The 17,656-nt window shown below is 47.8% G+C and overlaps 1 protein-coding gene across 1 annotated transcript; it reads left to right on the forward strand.

The window, feature by feature from the left end:
* Positions 1–474: 474 nt before the first annotated feature.
* Positions 475–17,655, forward strand: jazf1b (JAZF zinc finger 1b). The gene is made up of 5 exons (XM_084471352.1): positions 475–733; positions 11,416–11,488; positions 12,850–13,049; positions 14,678–14,847; positions 15,519–17,655. The coding sequence occupies exons 1-5, from the start codon at positions 619–621 to the stop codon at positions 15,687–15,689; spliced, it is 729 nt and encodes a 242-aa protein (XP_084327478.1). The 5' UTR covers positions 475–618; the 3' UTR covers positions 15,690–17,655.
* The last annotated feature ends 1 nt before the right edge of the window (position 17,656 follows it).

A 17,656-nucleotide genomic window follows, 5' to 3' on the forward strand; every position in this document is an offset into this window, starting at 1 on the left:
AATGATGAACAGCTTTATGCCTGTTTTTCTTCCACAACTGATTTGAACACTCGTACGCTAGGCTATCAGATCCCTGGAAGTTGATTGAGTTGAATAATGTCGTGACATCAATCAACAGCTGGTCTACTTGCGTTGCTTTACGGATGTATGATACTCATTGTCATCTTTGTATTAAGTTTGTGGATATCCTACTGACTGTTCCAAAGTCATTCACTGATGTGTTGAAAAACACTGCCACTCTGTGGCTGGTCGATATAAATGGATGTCTTCTTTATATTTCTCAACGGCGCTTATTTGTCACACTGCACACTGCAAGGGGTTGACACTTCCGTAAGTCGAGAGCTGTGATATGTTTATGGAAATTCACATATTGACAATGTGCACACACACACACACACACACACACACACACACACACGCCCCCAAAGGCGAGAAAGCTACCGCGAGCACTGCCTCTCCAGCTGTTCGCACCGCTGTCTGCCTGCTCTCTTTCTGCTCACCGCTGACTGTCTGTCTGTACATGTCTGTCTGTCTGTACATGTCTGTCTGTCTACACATGTCTGTCTCTGGCTGCTCTCTCTCTGCTGTCATCACTGTGTAACTAATGCGGCAGCGAACATGACCGCCATCGCCGCCGCCTCCTTCTTCTCCAACATCTGTCGGTTTGGAGGCTGCGGGCTGAGCTGCGAGTCTCTGGCCGAGCTGATCGGACACATCGAAGATCACCACATCGGTAAGAGTCTCAACACTATGCATACTCAGTCTACACTCTCAGTCTACACTCTCAGTACACACTCTCAGTACACACACTCCGCCATGGCCGAGTTTTGCCGCTAGCAAGTAGTGGCTAGCAAGCTAGCTAGTGACTTCCTGCGTCCTGACATTCATGTTACTAGGTGGACGGTCCTGTTACTAGGTGGACGGTCCTGTTACTAGGTGGACGGTCCTGTTGCTAGGTGGACGGTCCTGTGCTAGGTGGACAGTCCTGTTGCTAGGTGGACAGCCCTTTTGCCAGGTGGACGTTAATGTTGCTAGGTGGACGGTCCTGTTGCCAGGTGAACGGTCCTGTTGCTAGGTGGACAGTCCTGTTGCTAGGGGGACAGTCCTGTTGCTAGGTGGAAAGCCCTGTTGCTAGGTGGACGGTCCTGTTGCTAGGTGGACGGCCCTGTTGCTAGGTGGACGTTCCTGTTGCTAGGTGGACGGTCCTGTTGCTAGGTGGACGGTCCTGTTGCTAGGTGGACGTTAATGTTGCTAGGTGGACGGTCCTGTTGCTAGGGGGACAGTCCTGTTGCCAGGTGAATGGTCCTGTTGCTAGGTGGACGGTCCTGTTGCTAGGTGGACAGTCCTGTTGCTAGGGGGACAGTCCTGTTGCTAGGTGGACGGTCATGTTGCTAGGTGGACGTTAATGTTACTAGGTGGACGGTCCTGTTGCTAGGTGGACGGTCCTGTTGCTAGGTGGACGGTCCTGTTGCTAGGTGGACGGTCCTGTTGCTAGGGGGACAGTCCTGTTGCTAGGTGGACAGTCCTGTTACTAGGTGGACGGTCCTGTTGCTAGGTGGAAAGCCCTGTTGCTAGGTGGACGGTCCTGTTGCTAGGTGGACGGTCCTGTTGCTAGGTGGACGGTCCTGTTGCTAGGTGGACGGTCCTGTTGCTAGGTGGACGGTCCTGTTGCTAGGGGGACAGTCCTGTTGCTAGGTGAATGGTCCTGTTGCTAGGTGGACGGTCCTGTTGCTAGGTGGACAGTCCTGTTGCTAGGGGGACAGTCCTGTTGCTAGGTGGACGGTCATGTTGCTAGGTGGACGGTCCTGTTGCTAGGTGGACGTTAATGTTACTAGGTGGACGGTCCTATTGCTAGGTGGAAAGCCCTGTTGCTAGGTGGACAGTCCTGTTGCTAGGTGGACGGTCCTGTTGCTAGGGGGACAGTCCTGTTGCTAGGTGGAAAGCCCTGTTGCTAGGTAGACGGTCCTGTTGCTAGGTGGACGGTCCTGTTGCTAGGGGGACAGTCCTGTTGCTAGGTGGACGGTCCTGTTGCTAGGTGGACGTTAATGTTGCTAGGTGGACGGTCCTGTTGCTAGGGGGACAGTCCTGTTGCCAGGTGGACAGTCCTGTTGCTAGGTGGACGTTAATGTTGCTAGGTGGACGGTCCTGTTGCTAGGGGGACAGTCCTGTTGCTAGGGGGACGGTCATGTTGCTAGGTGGACGGTCCTGTTGCTAGGTGGACGTTAATGTTACTAGGTGGACGGTCCTGTTGCTAGGTGGACAGTCCTGTTGCTAGGTGGACAGTCCTGTTGCTAGGTGGACGGTCCTGTTGCTAGGGGGACAGTCCTGTTGCTAGGTGGACAGTCCTGTTACTAGGTGGACGGTCCTGTTGCTAGGTGGAAAGCCCTGTTGCTAGGTGGACGGTCCTGTTGCTAGGTGGACGGTCATGTTGCTAGGTGGACGGTCCTGTTGCTAGGTGGACGTTAATGTTGCTAGGTGGACGGTCCTGTTGCTAGGGGGACAGTCCTGTTGCCAGGTGAATGGTCCTGTTGCTAGGTGGACGGTCCTGTTGCTAGGTGGACAGTCCTGTTGCTAGGGGGACAGTCCTGTTGCTAGGTGGACGGTCATGTTGCTAGGTGGACGGTCCTGTTGCTAGGTGGACGTTAATGTTACTAGGTGGACGGTCCTGTTGCTAGGTGGAAAGCCCTGTTGCTAGGTGGACAGTCCTGTTGCTAGGTGGACGGTCCTGTTGCTAGGGGGACAGTCCTGTTGCTAGGTGGACGGTCCTGTTACTAGGTGGACGGTCCTGTTGCTAGGTGGACGGTCCTGTTGCTAGGTGGACGGTCCTGTTGCTAGGTGGACAGTCCTGTTGCTAGGTGGAAAGCCCTGTTGCTAGGTAGACAGTCCTGTTGCTAGGTGGACGGTCCTGTTGCTAGGTGGACGGTCCTGTTGCTAGGGGGACAGTCCTGTTGCTAGGTGGACAGTCCTGTTACTAGGTGGACGGTCCTGTTGCTAGGTGGAAAGCCCTGTTGCTAGGTGGACGGTCCTGTTGCTAGGTGGACGGTCCTGTTGCTAGGTGGACGGTCCTGTTGCTAGGTGGACGTTAATGTTGCTAGGTGGACGGTCCTGTTGCTAGGGGGACAGTCCTGTTGCCAGGTGAATGGTCCTGTTGCTAGGTGGACGGTCCTGTTGCTAGGTGGACAGTCCTGTTGCTAGTGGGACAGTCCTGTTACTAGGTGGAAAGCCCTGTTGCTAGGTGGACAGTCCTGTTGCTAGGTGGACGGTCCTGTTGCTAGGGGGACAGTCCTGTTGCTAGGTGGACGGTCCTGTTACTAGGTGGACGGTCCTGTTGCTAGGTGGACGGTCCTGTTGCTAGGTGGAAAGCCCTGTTGCTAGGTGGACAGTCCTGTTGCTAGGTGGACGGTCCTGTTGCTAGGGGGACAGTCCTGTTGCTAGGTGGACGGTCCTGTTACTAGGTGGACGGTCCTGTTGCTAGGTGGACGGTCCTGTTGCTAGGTGGACGGTCCTGTTGCTAGGTGGACGGTCCTGTTGCTAGGTGGACAGTCCTGTTGCTAGGTGGAAAGCCCTGTTGCTAGGTAGACAGTCCTGTTGCTAGGTGGACGGTCCTGTTGCTAGGTGGACGGTCCTGTTGCTAGGTGGACGTTAATGTTGCTAGGTGGACGGTCCTGTTGCTAGGGGGACAGTCCTGTTGCTAGGTGGACGGTCCTGTTGCTAGGTGGACGTTAATGTTGCTAGGTGGACGGTCCTGTTGCTAGGGGGACAGTCCTGTTGCTAGGTGGACGGTCCTGTTGCTAGGTGGACGTTAATGTTGCTAGGTGGACGGTCCTGTTGCTAGGGGGACAGTCCTGTTGCCAGGTGGACAGTCCTGTTGCTAGGTGGACGTTAATGTTGCTAGGTGGACGGTCCTGTTGCTAGGGGGACAGTCCTGTTGCCAGGTGGACAGTCCTGTTGCTAGGTGGACGGTCCTGTTGCTAGGGGGACAGTCCTGTTGCTAGGTGTGGTGCGTGTCCATGTACATTGAGGAATAGTCATTTCAGTACGATGCACTTCTCAGTTCACGACGAATAAATGAAACAATAAGCGATAAGGAGTAGACACGGAACACTGTACCCCCCCCGTGCAGACACGGGGCCGTGCGGGTGTGGACGGAGACCCCCCCCCCGTGCAGACACGGGGCTGTGCGGGTGTGGACGGAGACCCCCCCCCGTGCAGACACGGGGCCGTGCGGGTGTGGACGGAGACCCCCCCCCGTGCAGACACGGGGCCGTGCGGGTGTGGACGGAGACCCCCCCCCCGTGCAGACACGGGGCTGTGCGGGTGTGGACGGAGACCCCCCCCCGTGCAGACACGGGGCCGTGCGGGTGTGGACGGAGACCCCCCCCCCGTGCAGACACGGGGCCGTGCGGGTGTGGACGGAGACCCCCCCCCCGTGCAGACACGGGGCCGTGCGGGTGTGGACGGAGACCCCCCCCCGTGCAGACACGGGGCCGTGCGGGTGTGGACGGAGACCCCCGCGAATTGTTTTTCAACAAAACGGTTTCCCACCAAGGGTATTTGCTGTAGGTGTTGTAGTTTGCCTCTCGTTGGAACAGGCAAACTTAGGCTACTGTTCAATGACAAGTTAACACGAGGCAACTAAAGTTACAGTAATGCAGTAATTAGTGTCACACTATTGATAAAATGATTTGTGTTGGTTAATAACAACACGATTCATTTATTTGCGTCCATGATTTTCACAAGCCCTCTGACAAAGTCCCAGCGAGCCAATCAGTGATGAGTTCAATCATGAATATTCATGAGGGAAAAAAAATTGCCGCGCAATCAGCAATCCCAGTATTATTTATACTGGGTGATCTGTTGTTGGACAATATGTTACTCATCATCATATATCATCTTCTTTTATCAACATGTAATATAGGCCAACCATAGATTTTTGTAATTTATCTACGTGGTGCGTGAAATTACTTACATATTATTTGTTCTAGTTTTGCACACTGTTATAACAGAATAGATGGTATTAATGACTTGTCTTATCCACTCGACTAACTATGTCTACGAAGTAGGCCTATTGACCATCCCGGAGTAGATTAATGAGGCCATCCGGCATGGAATAATTTAATCGGAATCTATAGCTCTCCGAAACAATAGCTTGTCATATGCTGCATTTGGGAATAAATCGGGTCAAACTCGTATAAAGAAGATCCGCATGCACTGAGAAGGTGTCTCTGTTTATGTTAACATGTGAGCCTAAATAGAGTTTGAAGTTAGACTTGTTAACAAGTCTACAGGCATCACACTGTGACACAGAGAAAGGACTGGAACTCATCTATAATGTAGGTCACTGCCTCTGGGATCCACAAGGGCTTCTCATGTGCAGAAACACCAAGCTTCTTAAAAACTGAGTCGTGCCTTATTTCTGCTGGTTACAGAATACTGACCTTGTGTCTTATAATAGTATAATTTGTTAACATTGTTTTACTTTTGGTTATCATGAATCATTATTATTACTAATAATGATAAAAAAAATAGGAAGACTGAAACGCAAGAAATCATACAGTTTGGAAGGTGTTCAGAAAACGATGCTGACCTATATGCTTATACTAATACTGTCCACACTCAATCCCTCCCCCTCGTCCTGGCATCACACATGTCTATGTGGGCTCACCCAGGGCTGTGTGAATAGGTCGCTATGAACATAACAGGACAACTTTTGATAGCAAGTGATATCAAAATATGTTAACAAGAAAAAAAAAAAAGATTTGCAAGAAATTCCAAATCTGACAATCTTACTGTTTATTTATAGCTTTCAGGATGTCTTGAACACACAGAATGAACATGAGATGTGAGGAGTGATACAGTCCACATCTCCCTCATGTTACTGTCATGCCTTCCAATCTTAATATAGGTGTGGGAAACAGGATCTAAAAACATAAAATAACCATAGGACCCAGGAAATTGTCCAAAAATACTTTAAACATATTTCCAATGTGAGTGCTATGTGGCTCTTGAACGTTGAATCTTTAGATACTATAAATGTAGAGTAAAATCTACTCCACTTCCTCATGGTTGAGTGTTAAAACGTTGTGCCACTGGTCCGTTAGGGCCGGGTTCTGGCCTCAGACAGTGTTTACTGGCCCTTGGCCGGTTCAAAAGGCTTCTCAAAGTATTCACTCCACGCTCCCAGATCAGAGCTTTGCTGCCATCGCTACCTTTTCTCTTTTTGTTGACCTTGCGTCCCAATATTATGGTTTGCCTCGTGCCAATGCGTGCTGAGCGGTCGATGGCACATGTTTAATGTTTGTGCCTACTGCCTAATAACAAACGCAGGTTTCCATTTTAGAATCTTTTTATATTGCTTTGACCTGAATGGGACAGTGGGTTAAAAGCTTTACTGACCTGAATGCAAACGTTTTGAACTGGCATCATTTGGCATCCCTTATTGTTTTAATGTGTTCACGTGGACTCAGTCTTATTGTTTTAATGTGTTCATGTGGACTCAGTCTTATTGTTTTAATGTGTTCATGTGGACTCAGTCTTATTGTTTTAATGTGTTCATGTGGACTCAGTCTCCCTTATTGTTACAGAAGCAGGAAGTGGTGTTGTTGTACTGAACATAATTCTTTTATTTTCATAATATATTATAATATAATATATACATTTGTCTGCAGCCCCCCCCCATTCTCTCAGTGCACTTCTCAGTGTGTTCAATGATTCACAATTGTGCATTCCACCAATGGACTATATGTTATAATAACTCATAACACATAAACAGATTTTCCTTATCTCTGCTGCTGAAGCCTTTCAACTTCTCTCCAGTTGTAATTGAAGTTGACGCGTGCAGCTGCCTCTCTGTTGTTCTTGTTTGTTGCTTGACTTGTTTCAATTTCCTCCCCACTCTGGTTGTGTCGTGCATGTGTCCGAGGTGTGAGGCCGTGGGGAAAAAACTCGGAATGACTTATTGGGGAATAATGAGGCAATTATTTGGACTACAGTGGAAAAAAAAGTATGCCCCCCTTCTACCTCTCCTTGGTCTGTGCCCGCTTGGAGCCAGAAGTGAGAGATCTGGCGCGTCCCGCCAAGTGGCTGTGAAGCCTAATAACAGAGAGGGTGATAGATTTGGCCTCTCTTCCTCCTCATCTGGTGGCCGGCTGGTTAAAACACATTCTGCTTTATAATTAGGCGCCTGGAAAACTGCACAGCACATTCCTTCAGCATGTCTTCCCCTCTGACGCCTGCTGGTTTGGTGTTCAGCCAGCAGATGGCACTGCTCTACTGTGGACTGTGGAGGACCTGTACAACAGCACTGAGGTTTAGTAATGGCGCATTTCCACCGGCGGGTGCGCTTCGGCCCAGCGCTCCTCAGCCCAGTAGTGAAGGTGCGGTTTGGCCCGGCTCAGTTTACGGCTCGAGTCCGGACCACGCCCACTTTTGGCAGTGGAAACGCAATTCATCTCGGTGAGGCGTAATTACTTTGTTTAATTGAGAGTGTTATCATTTGATTTAAAGGATGCTGTTTCACAAATATATCTATATTTATTATGTAGTTGTCATGTGTTATAGGCCACCCATGAACAAAGGCAGTATGGACGGGGAGACATGTGTACATCACATTTGTTTGGTCTTATAACATAACAAAGTAAGTCGTTATTATACACCTCATTGTTGGCCCACTTGAAAGTATTTAAAAGTTGATAAATATCATCTAACTTTCTAACTAGGTAAACTTTTACTTGAAGCCCCAGTATGATCACTGGAAGTGGACTGTTTTCAAATGCCATTGTAAGCATGCATGTGTTCAGTATTCTCCTGAAGGGCAGGGTGGTCTTGTGTGGCATAAAAAAATTCCTCTGATTTGTTGACTGTGTTGCTACGGTTCTCTGCCTGCAAGGAGCAGAAGTGGAGTGCTGTTTTTGTTTCTTAGTGCTGTTGTGGCCTGTGGCCAAATAAAGTCCTGAAGTGTCAGAGCCTAGTAGTAGTAGTACCGCTATGCAACAACAATAGCACTGTGTGCCCCTTCACTAGGGCTCATTTAGAACACTAATTCACCCCCACCAACCTCTATCGGTGCGGAAGTAATACATTTGGGATGTAGTAACTGGTGCCCTCTGCACCTGGTCAACCTAATTACATTTCCTTAAGACGCCAGCACTCCTATTCTAGTAATGGGCCAGGTAGAGCGCTACACAACACGTCTTCATGGATGATAGTGTGTTGGTCATGGTGACAGTGCAGTGGGATACGTGAGGCAGTGATGTCTTTTCCAAAATGTTAGCTTTCTTAGGAGTTGCATTTAAGCACAGCGGCCTCACATTCACATGACGTAAACATCATGGCTCTGTCTATAACATGCAACATGGCCTGACTGCACACACCACTGAAAGGGGTTTTCATTTCCTCCGGAGAGGGTCCCTTCTTAATGAATTACCTGTGCCACCACTCTCTTAAAAATGTCCCCCACTGCTCGGAGCGCTCATAAACATGTCACCATGATTCTCACCACTCTGCACTTCCCACAGCGCCCTTATAGCCGGGAGGGACGGACGGGACAGCCCACGTCTGGTGGAAATGAGGGGGTGAGGTGTGACTGAGTCTGGGGCAATCTAAGTGTGTGTGTGTGTGTGTGTGTGTGTGTGTGTGTGTGTGTGTGTGTGTGTGTGTGTGTGGAGAGAGAGGGTGGGGGGGGTGAAGGGATGAAGTAGGCGTCACTTCCCCTGCTGCCTATGGTTTGTTGTGGGATTAATCCCGGGTTTCCTGTTGTGGGCTGCCGCGCTACAGCCGCTGCTCTAATGAGGGCCGCGGTTGTTGGCATCGTGTTTTTCCTACTCCCCCAAAAGCTCCTGCCTGCTGAGTCAGCAGGACGACTCACAACATGATGCTGGGTCGCTGTCTTTATTTAAAGAGTAAAAGACAATCCATGAAACCTTCGTAAACCATATCTTAAGCAACACAGTGTGTTGATCTCATTGCAGCCATTGTAATTAGACACTTGTTAGTATCTACCTATGATTTACATCTTCTATGGGATTGAAGGGAAAGCCTAAATGTCAAACGGGTTGACCACCAAAGTGGACCACCTGTGTAGCCTTATTAGACGGCTTTCCATCTCCTCTCATAAGCCCTAGTCCTGGTTCCAATCTGAGGCCCTAACAGGGGGCCCCGGGTGGGGTTCAGTGCTGGTGGCCCCACAGAAGAATAGAGTGGAGAGCTGGAGGTTTGGCCGTCCACGTCTCCGCCTCGCGCCAGGTGTGTGAGATTTACAGTGTGTGGGAGTGGACTGATCCACGGCTTCCATTCCTCCATGCTCATTAGGGAAGTGAAGAGTTATTTCTGCTCGTTGGACACACAAACACACCGCACAGCAGTGTGTGAACCTGCCCCTGGGGGGTTTGGCAGGGGGATGGTGACATTAATGTGTGTTTCTCACTTTGTGTTTCCATTAACCAGGTTGGACAACAGAGAGCGCTCTGCTGTCCTTCTCACTCGTGCTAAATCCACTGTTAATGAAACACTTGAGGCCCATCTCGTATGATCCTCTGAGGCGCTTTCAGCTGCTCCCAGGGCCCGTGGCGTGTCCGGAGGTATATTTATACATACAGTATAAACACCACTGGACCAGTGGTGTGTCTGGAGGTATATTTATACATACAGTATAAACACCACTGGACCAGTGGTGTGTCTGGAGGTATATTTATACATACAGTATAAACACCACTGGACCAGTGGTGTGTCTGGAGGTATATTTATACATACAGTATAAACACCACTGGACCAGTGGTGTGTCTGGAGGTATATTTATATATACAGTATAAATACCACTGGACCGCTACGCAATCAGGATTACAATAGCAGTGTTTCTTTACTTTGTGTTGATCGTTAAAATGATTAAAATGTTCTCTTAAATTAAAAAGGGATTTTCTTTTTTTCTGGAGGCAAATGTTAATGAATCATTTGACCTGTGCTTATTTAAAAAGCTTTTTTTCCTCTGAGCTTGAACAGTTAGCCGTTCTAGTTTCTGTCCTTTATGGCAGGATTAGACTTGTTCTTTGTGTTGCTAGCATGCAGTCAGCGTTGGGACTTTCCTTTGTGCATTGTATGAGTTACGCATCTGCAAGTCATTAACACTGTAAGAATCATTTGTTGTGTGCATGTGAACATGATGTGTGTGTCTGCATACTTCTGTGCCATTGCATGCGCTTGTGTGAATAAAACTTTAAATACAGTCTAGAAAAAAAGGGTCAGTAGAGCTTTCACTACAGTTCATTCAATTGTTTGAAAATAACACACACAATTAAAGGAGCTTACGGAACATATCATTATAGGAGGTGAAGCCTGTGGGCTCCGTCCTCATGCAGTTTGAACCTGACACCAGCGGCCCGAGCCCTGACACACCAAACACTGCATGTTGTCACTCCGTCACTCTTCGTATAATTTGGAGGTGCAATAAGTGGTTTCATATTTAAGTGGTTTATGCAGCAATATTTTGGTGTGAAACACCTGTTTTATTGTTTGAAGATCCAATGCAACTACAGCCAAATAAGAGGACTAGACTGCAAACTGTAGGTATCTTGGCTTTATACTTGCTGTATAGGAAAAAGCTAAAACTCTGTTTTAAAGAGGTATTTAGTTTGACAATGTGTTGCCGTTGTATGTGGGTCAAGACAGACATTATTATTGATCCAGGAGTCCACTTGCGGACTGGCTGACTGAGGTCACACTGGGTTCACTACTTGCTACAGAGCTTCTCAAATATAGCACTCTGACATACAGAACATCTAAACACATATATACAATATGATACATACAAGCATCTAAACCAGTCTTTGACTCATGCTTGTACTCAACGATGACTAGTCTAGACAAAGCTGCATGACATCATGTTGGGTCTGGTTGATAAACGCACAATATCCTGCAACTGCCACTAAAAAGTGTATTCATTATTTAATTTAATTGAGGAAACATGTGCCCACTAATACCCTGTAAACAACCTGAAGCACTTGGGCTTGAGTTAACTTTGATGTTTGGTTGCAGATGCCTGGGTGACTTGGGCTGAGTTGTCACAACGGAGGTTCCTTAGCCCTCATGTGTCCACTGATACAGGAACCTGCAGGCTGCTCAACACATTGGACGCATTAATGATGATAATGCTCAAGGCCTAATGTTCTCCTCCTTGTTCTCCTTGTTCTCCTCTTGTTCTTCTTATCATTCTCGTTTGTCTTGTTCTTCGTCTCATTTCTTGTTCTTGTTCTTCTCATTTCTTGTTCTTGTCTTCGTCTTGTTCTTCTCATTTCTTGTTCTTGTCTTCGTCTTGTTCTTCTCATTTCTTGTTCTTGTCTTCGTCTTGTTCGTCTCATTTCTTGTTCTTGTCTTGGTCTTGTTCTTCTCATTCTTGTGTTATCCTCTCTGTCTCTTCTTCAGACACAGACCCTGGTCTTCTGGAGAGACAGGAGCAGCAGCAGCCCACCTATGTGGCCCTGAGCTATGTCAACAGGTGAACATGCACCTCACAAGTAGCACACTTTCACAACAAATGAAGACAGCACAATCACATGTATTTGTGTATATGAAAGTATGGGCATTGGCATAACTTTACTCTTTGATTATACAAATCATTATCACAATTCCATCAGTATAAGTGGGATGAAAAGATAATATTTTAACTACGTGTTGCATTGAGGCAGGATAGGCCTGGTTTCAATCTACTTCAGATGCTGCTACTATGTCGATAATTAGTTTAATTTCAAGATTGATCTGTTAATAAACAGGTTGTGTTGTTGAGAGGCCCTGGGCCCACCCCTCTGACTCAGGGTCCTAAAGGCCTAACGTACAGCCAGGGTCCCCAGGTCTCTGACTCAGGGTCCTAAAGGCCTAACGTACAGCCGGGGTCCCCAGGTCTCTGACTCAGGGTCCTAAAGGCCTAACGTACAGCCGGGGTCCCCGGGTCTACCGCCGTCCTCCTGAGTTCACATCTTGAAGTGCTTTCAATTTAATCTGTTGATTCCACTTTTGCTTAAACTATGTCTGTGTGAACATTTCATTTTTACGATTTACGTAAACGATTTAACTATCCATTATAAAAAACAAAAAGCAACAATTAATCTTACATATTCCTTTGATGGGATCCGCTCTAATGATACATTCACTCCAAACAGACAGCTTCATTAGTCATTAGAGTAGGCAACTTATTTTAGAAGCATTTTTTGTCATATTTCTTGAAATTCTCTACATCCTGACAGCAATTAATAAATTAAAGGCTATGAACAAAAGAAGGAAAAATAAAGGTATGTGTGTCTCTTTTATTCGGGCCGAATGAAACTACTTGCAAGTACTCTGCCCGAGAACTCAATGCCATGAGCAGAGCCTTCCACAAGGCTGGTGGACTTAAAGCTAGCCAGCACAAGGCTGGTGGACTTAAAGCTAGCCAGCACAAGGCTGGTGGACTTAAAGCTAGCCAGCACAAGGCTGGTGGACTTAAAGCTAGCCAGCTAGTCCCGTGTTCTGGGGGCGTGGCTTTGGAGGGAACAGAGCGCTGTGATTTATTTTTTTGGGACACTCAAAAGAACAAGCCTTCTCTGGCTGGTTCCTCCAAACTGCCGACCCTACCTTTAAGGAGCAGGTAAAGGGTAGGCCCCTAAACTTGACGATGCCTGCAGATAGACTGCACAGACTCTAAACACACCCTAAGGCTTTTGGTGAGGGGTCAAACAACCTCACCTCTAGGCCTGTCCGACTCTTGCCCTCAGAGTCACCCTTAGAGACGGCAGCGTGTCTCTGGAGGACAGACTGGGGTAGAGATCCCAAATGGTGGATGAAGTCTCCCAGGCTCACCCTAACGTCTCCCCGGCTTGGCAGGTTCATGACGGAGGCGGCGCGGCGAGAGCACCAGCCTGTGAGGAAGAAGTCTCAGCCCAAGCTGTTGCTCTCCTGGAGCAGCGCTGGGGAAGGCCTGACCCAGAGCCTCCACACACCCACCCCCCGGCACGCCAGCCTCACCCCACCAGTCACCCCACCCATCACCCCCTCCTCCTCCTTCCACAGCAGCACCCCGACAGGTAACTGGGACAGAGAATAGTCTCTCCCTCTCTGTCTGTCTGTCTGTCTGTCTCTTTTCCACTGTGTTGAAACATATGCATGCTCACAGACCGGCAGTTAGAATACTTAGCGAAGATGGTGGAGGCGTTTTAGGCCGTCTGATAACTCTGAATTCAGAGTGCAGAGCAATATTTCAATATTTAAATTGCGATGGTAAATCTAGGAGGCTGTGTTTTTTAACTGATTGGAATGCAGAATAAGCTTTTTAATCCAAATGAGTGCTTAATTCACTGTTGTATGAACACAATGTCAACTTGGCACAAGATTAACTTTTCCCCCACTTAGCCAATCCATGGCTAGCCTGGAGAATACCTGGAGAATACTGATCTGTGTCGTTTTGGGACACTGATTGGTCCTCTAGCTGCCCACATTGATTAGGCGGCAACATCACAGTGCTAAAACGCTGCCACTGCCTTCGTTCAGAACTCCAACTCAGCGCATCGGCCAATAAGCTCAGAGTGGACCCTTTGGATTTGTTGGGTTATCGGGAGAGCACCACCTCAATAGTGCAGTTCAGATGAGCTTACTTGTTTTGGGCAAACCATAATACAGGAATTGGATTTTCTAAACACCCGTTTGGAATATAATGAATACCAATTGATTGCCAACATCCCAATTACTGAACGTGTCTGCAGAGCGAGATGGGGAGAGTTTAACAACAGTCATGGCTGATTTACATCTGGACATAGACAATCTCAAACATGTATCTGGATTCTTAACAAACTAACTTTGCAAGAGGCGGGTTGCGTGGTATTGGGGAACGACACAGGCCAGTGAGACGAGGAGGAGATTCTCACCAGAGCAACGTAGGCACTAGGGAGTACATTTTCCCATGTCTATGTTTGTCAAAGCTGATCTTTTGTTAATGTTAATTTGGCCTTCAGCATTTTGTTAGTCACACACATTTATTTAGCAACCTTATTTAATAATGATTACATGATTCACCTGTTCCCCAGGACTCCAGGGAGTAGGGCTTAGTGGTTTAGGTTTCTCACTGGCCCCAGGCCCCAGAGGAAGTAGGGAACCTGGGAACACAGAGCCGAGCCACGCCCAACATGGAGAAGGACTATCAGCACGAGGCTTTACCTTCTCTCTGCTAACAACCAGTTCAATCATTCAGCTAAAGCAAAGAGCCACATGTCTGATCTGCTGTCCGTTGCTAATGTTCTCACTCACGTACACATCAGTGGCTCACTCATACACACCTGGTGTCAACACACACCTGGTGTCAACACACACCTGGTGTCAACACACACCTGGTGTCAACACACACCTGGTGTCAACACACACCTGGTGTCACACACACCTGGTGTCAACACACACCTGGTGTCAACACACACCTGGTGTCACACACACCTGGTGTCAACACACACCTGGTGTCACACACACCTGGTGTCAACACACACCTGGTGTCACACACACCTGGTGTCAACACACACCTGGTGTCAACACACACCTGGTGTCAACACACACCTGGTGTCAACACACACCTGGTGTCAACACACACCTGGTGTCACACACACCTGGTGTCAACACACACCTGGTGTCAACACACACCTGGTGTCAACACACACCAACACCCCCCCAGGTAGCGAGTGTGATGAGGAGGACGTGGACTACGAGGACTCGGACAGCGACGAGTCCTGGACCGTGGAGAGCGCCGTGAGCTCAGAGTCCATCCTCGGCTCCATGGGCCTGAAGGGGGGCGACGAGAAGCCCTTCGCCTGCCCCGTGCCGGGCTGCAACAAGAGATACAAGGTAGACCGCTGTCTCTCCCTCGTGACACTGTCCTCGATACAAAGCCTGAGTGGTTCGTCTAGAGCTCTGTCTCCCTTCCAAAGCCCCCATCACCGCCTCACTGCCGAGTGGAGACACCACGCTGCTCCTAGTGGAGAGCAGGGTGTTAGCTGAGCCTCACAGCGTGTCAACACAGAGGCCTACATGAGTACACGCCAATGATTTAGAGTTTTTACTGCATTTTCCATTCACATCTGAGGGTGTGTGGTCGGAATAAATGATGTGCAGCTTGAGAACATTGCATGACTGATGTGAAGGACGTGGTTCTGGGCGAGGACACAGACTCACAGTGGTCAGAACTGGCACTACTGGACAACAAAGAGCAAGTTTACTGTTTACCCTGCAGACTGCAGAACTCTGAAGCTTTAGCTGGGAGTCCAACAGCCTCACCACCACGCCCTCCTGCCCACTATAACGTTCTGTTACAGTTACAAGGGCTGTGTCGTCTTTGTATTAGACACCTCAGACACTCATTCTTAGCCGGCCATTTGAGTATATTAGAATTGCACTCTTGTGAAGTTCCTTCTGTAAACAAAGGTGACGTGTGTGCTTTGATCATGAACACACACAGTTACAGGTGAGGAACACAATCGCCCCTGGGCCTGATTCATCATCTTTGCCTTCCTCTTCAGAATGTGAACGGGATCAAGTACCACGCGAAGAACGGCCACAGGAACCAGATCAGGGCGCGCAAGCCTTTCAAGTGCCGCTGTGGGAAGAGCTACAAGACGTCTCAGGGCCTCCGGCATCACACCATCAACCTCCACTCGCCGCTCTCCGCTGACATCATCTGCAAGATGTAGCAGTGAGGTGGAACCAGCAACCACCCGCCACTTCCCTTCTCCAGTCACACAAACAGCCAACCACCAGACAACACAGCCAACCACCAGACAACACAGCCAACCACCAGACAACACAGCCAACCACCAGACAACACAGCCAACCACCAGACAACACAGCCAACCACCAGACAACACAGCCAACCACCAGACAACACAGCCAACCACCAGACAACACAGCCAACCACCAGACAACACAGCCAATCACCAGACAACACAGCCAATCACCAGACAACACAGCCAATCACCAGACAACACAGCCAATCACCAGACAACACAGCCAATCACCAGACAACACAGCCAACCACCAGACAACACAGCCAACCAACTCTCTCTTTCTCTCTCTGGCCTCGGTTCTGCTTATCTTTTAGGTGAGACTTTTGAGATTAGATCTCTCCAGGATGGATAAGGCCTAGCTGTCGGGCACAGACGCTCTCCGATCAGATCTAGGTCGCATTTTGATCCAATGGGCAGGGTTGCATATGGTTTGGCCCACACTTTAACATTTGGTAACAACAGATAACTCAAAGCCCCCTGCCCTGAATGCATAAAACAGGAAAGCATGTCATGAGTGAGTGTGAGCTTTTGTTTGGCCTCCAAAGTGGTTTGTTTCATATTGTTTATGTTGAAACAAGATCTTATCACATGTCTGGTCACGTATGGTCAACATGGTGGATCTGGTAGATCCCATCACAATAGTACCTGTGATTGACTAGTCTGACCACGGCCTCTCTTTATGTCGCTATCTTTCTATTAGCTTTTTATTCCCTTACATTCATTCTTTATCACAGTGGTTGATCTAAAACCATTCTGTGTATCAAAAACACATTTTCTTTTATATGTTTCCTCAAAAAAGGTTATTTATACACATGAAGGCTCTGGCTTTAATGCTGGAGCTCATGTGGAGTTCAGTTTAGTATTTTTTGCACATTCATATTTATCGTTATTTTTCTTCATAAATGACTGAGGCAGAACACAGATATGTTTATAAGTTCATCACCACAACAAGGTGTGTTGGTGTGGAGGTTTAGTTAGCATGGCCACCAAGAAGCGATGGGAGAACACACTGGTGTCTCTATGGAGCCCAAGCATGAACCAAAAAACTATCATCTGAATCTTTTATTTTGTACTTGTTTCGGGAGGAAGTCTTGTTATTTAGGACCAGAAGATCTCAGGAGGCAATTTAAGCATTTAGTGCCACAATTCTGTCAGGATTTTTGTGGTTTTGACAGTATGCACTAAGTATGCAGTACGTCTTATTTCTATGTAAGAATTAAGCACTCTTTCTAACTAATTGGCCACACATAAGGAGGCTGTTTGGACCACATCTGTATTTAGAATATGAACCGGTCCATGATTATCAAAGGAAGGTCATTGAGAGCAGCTATTTTGAACTGCTCCCACCCCACCTCAAGTATTTTTGTATTTGGACCTTCTGTAGGACTTTCTTCAGTCATAAAACACTGCATTTCAGTCCTACTCTTTCTATACAGCCTTTTAACTGTGTGGTGAAGCAGGACCAGATTGTGTGCCATTTTCATTGTCTTGGACTGACTTGGGGTTTTGTACAACTATGTAACCATCATTAGCGTTACGTTCTTCAAGAATCTTCCCAGTTGAGGCATGCCTCTGTCGGTCTGTAAGGTTAGTGCCATATGTGTGAATTTGTGTGGAGCAGCTGTTTGCCCGAGAGATGCTACACAATCAAAAGAGCCATACAAGAGCCATGTGAAAAACTGTGGCGTTGATGGATTATTCAAGGCCAACGTCACTGCACGGCGTTGATGTTAAAATACCATTTGTATGGCGAAAAGTATTGTACTGCCAGTATCTATGGTACTGAAATATTATGTATAGTGAATGTATTGTTAAGTGCATTAAAGTATATTTTCATATATTTTGGGTAGAATAAAATATATACACACATCAAT

This window comes from Micromesistius poutassou, assembly GCF_964030765.1.
Source record: "Micromesistius poutassou genome assembly, chromosome: 8".
Classification (NCBI taxonomy): Eukaryota; Metazoa; Chordata; class Actinopteri; order Gadiformes; family Gadidae; genus Micromesistius; species Micromesistius poutassou.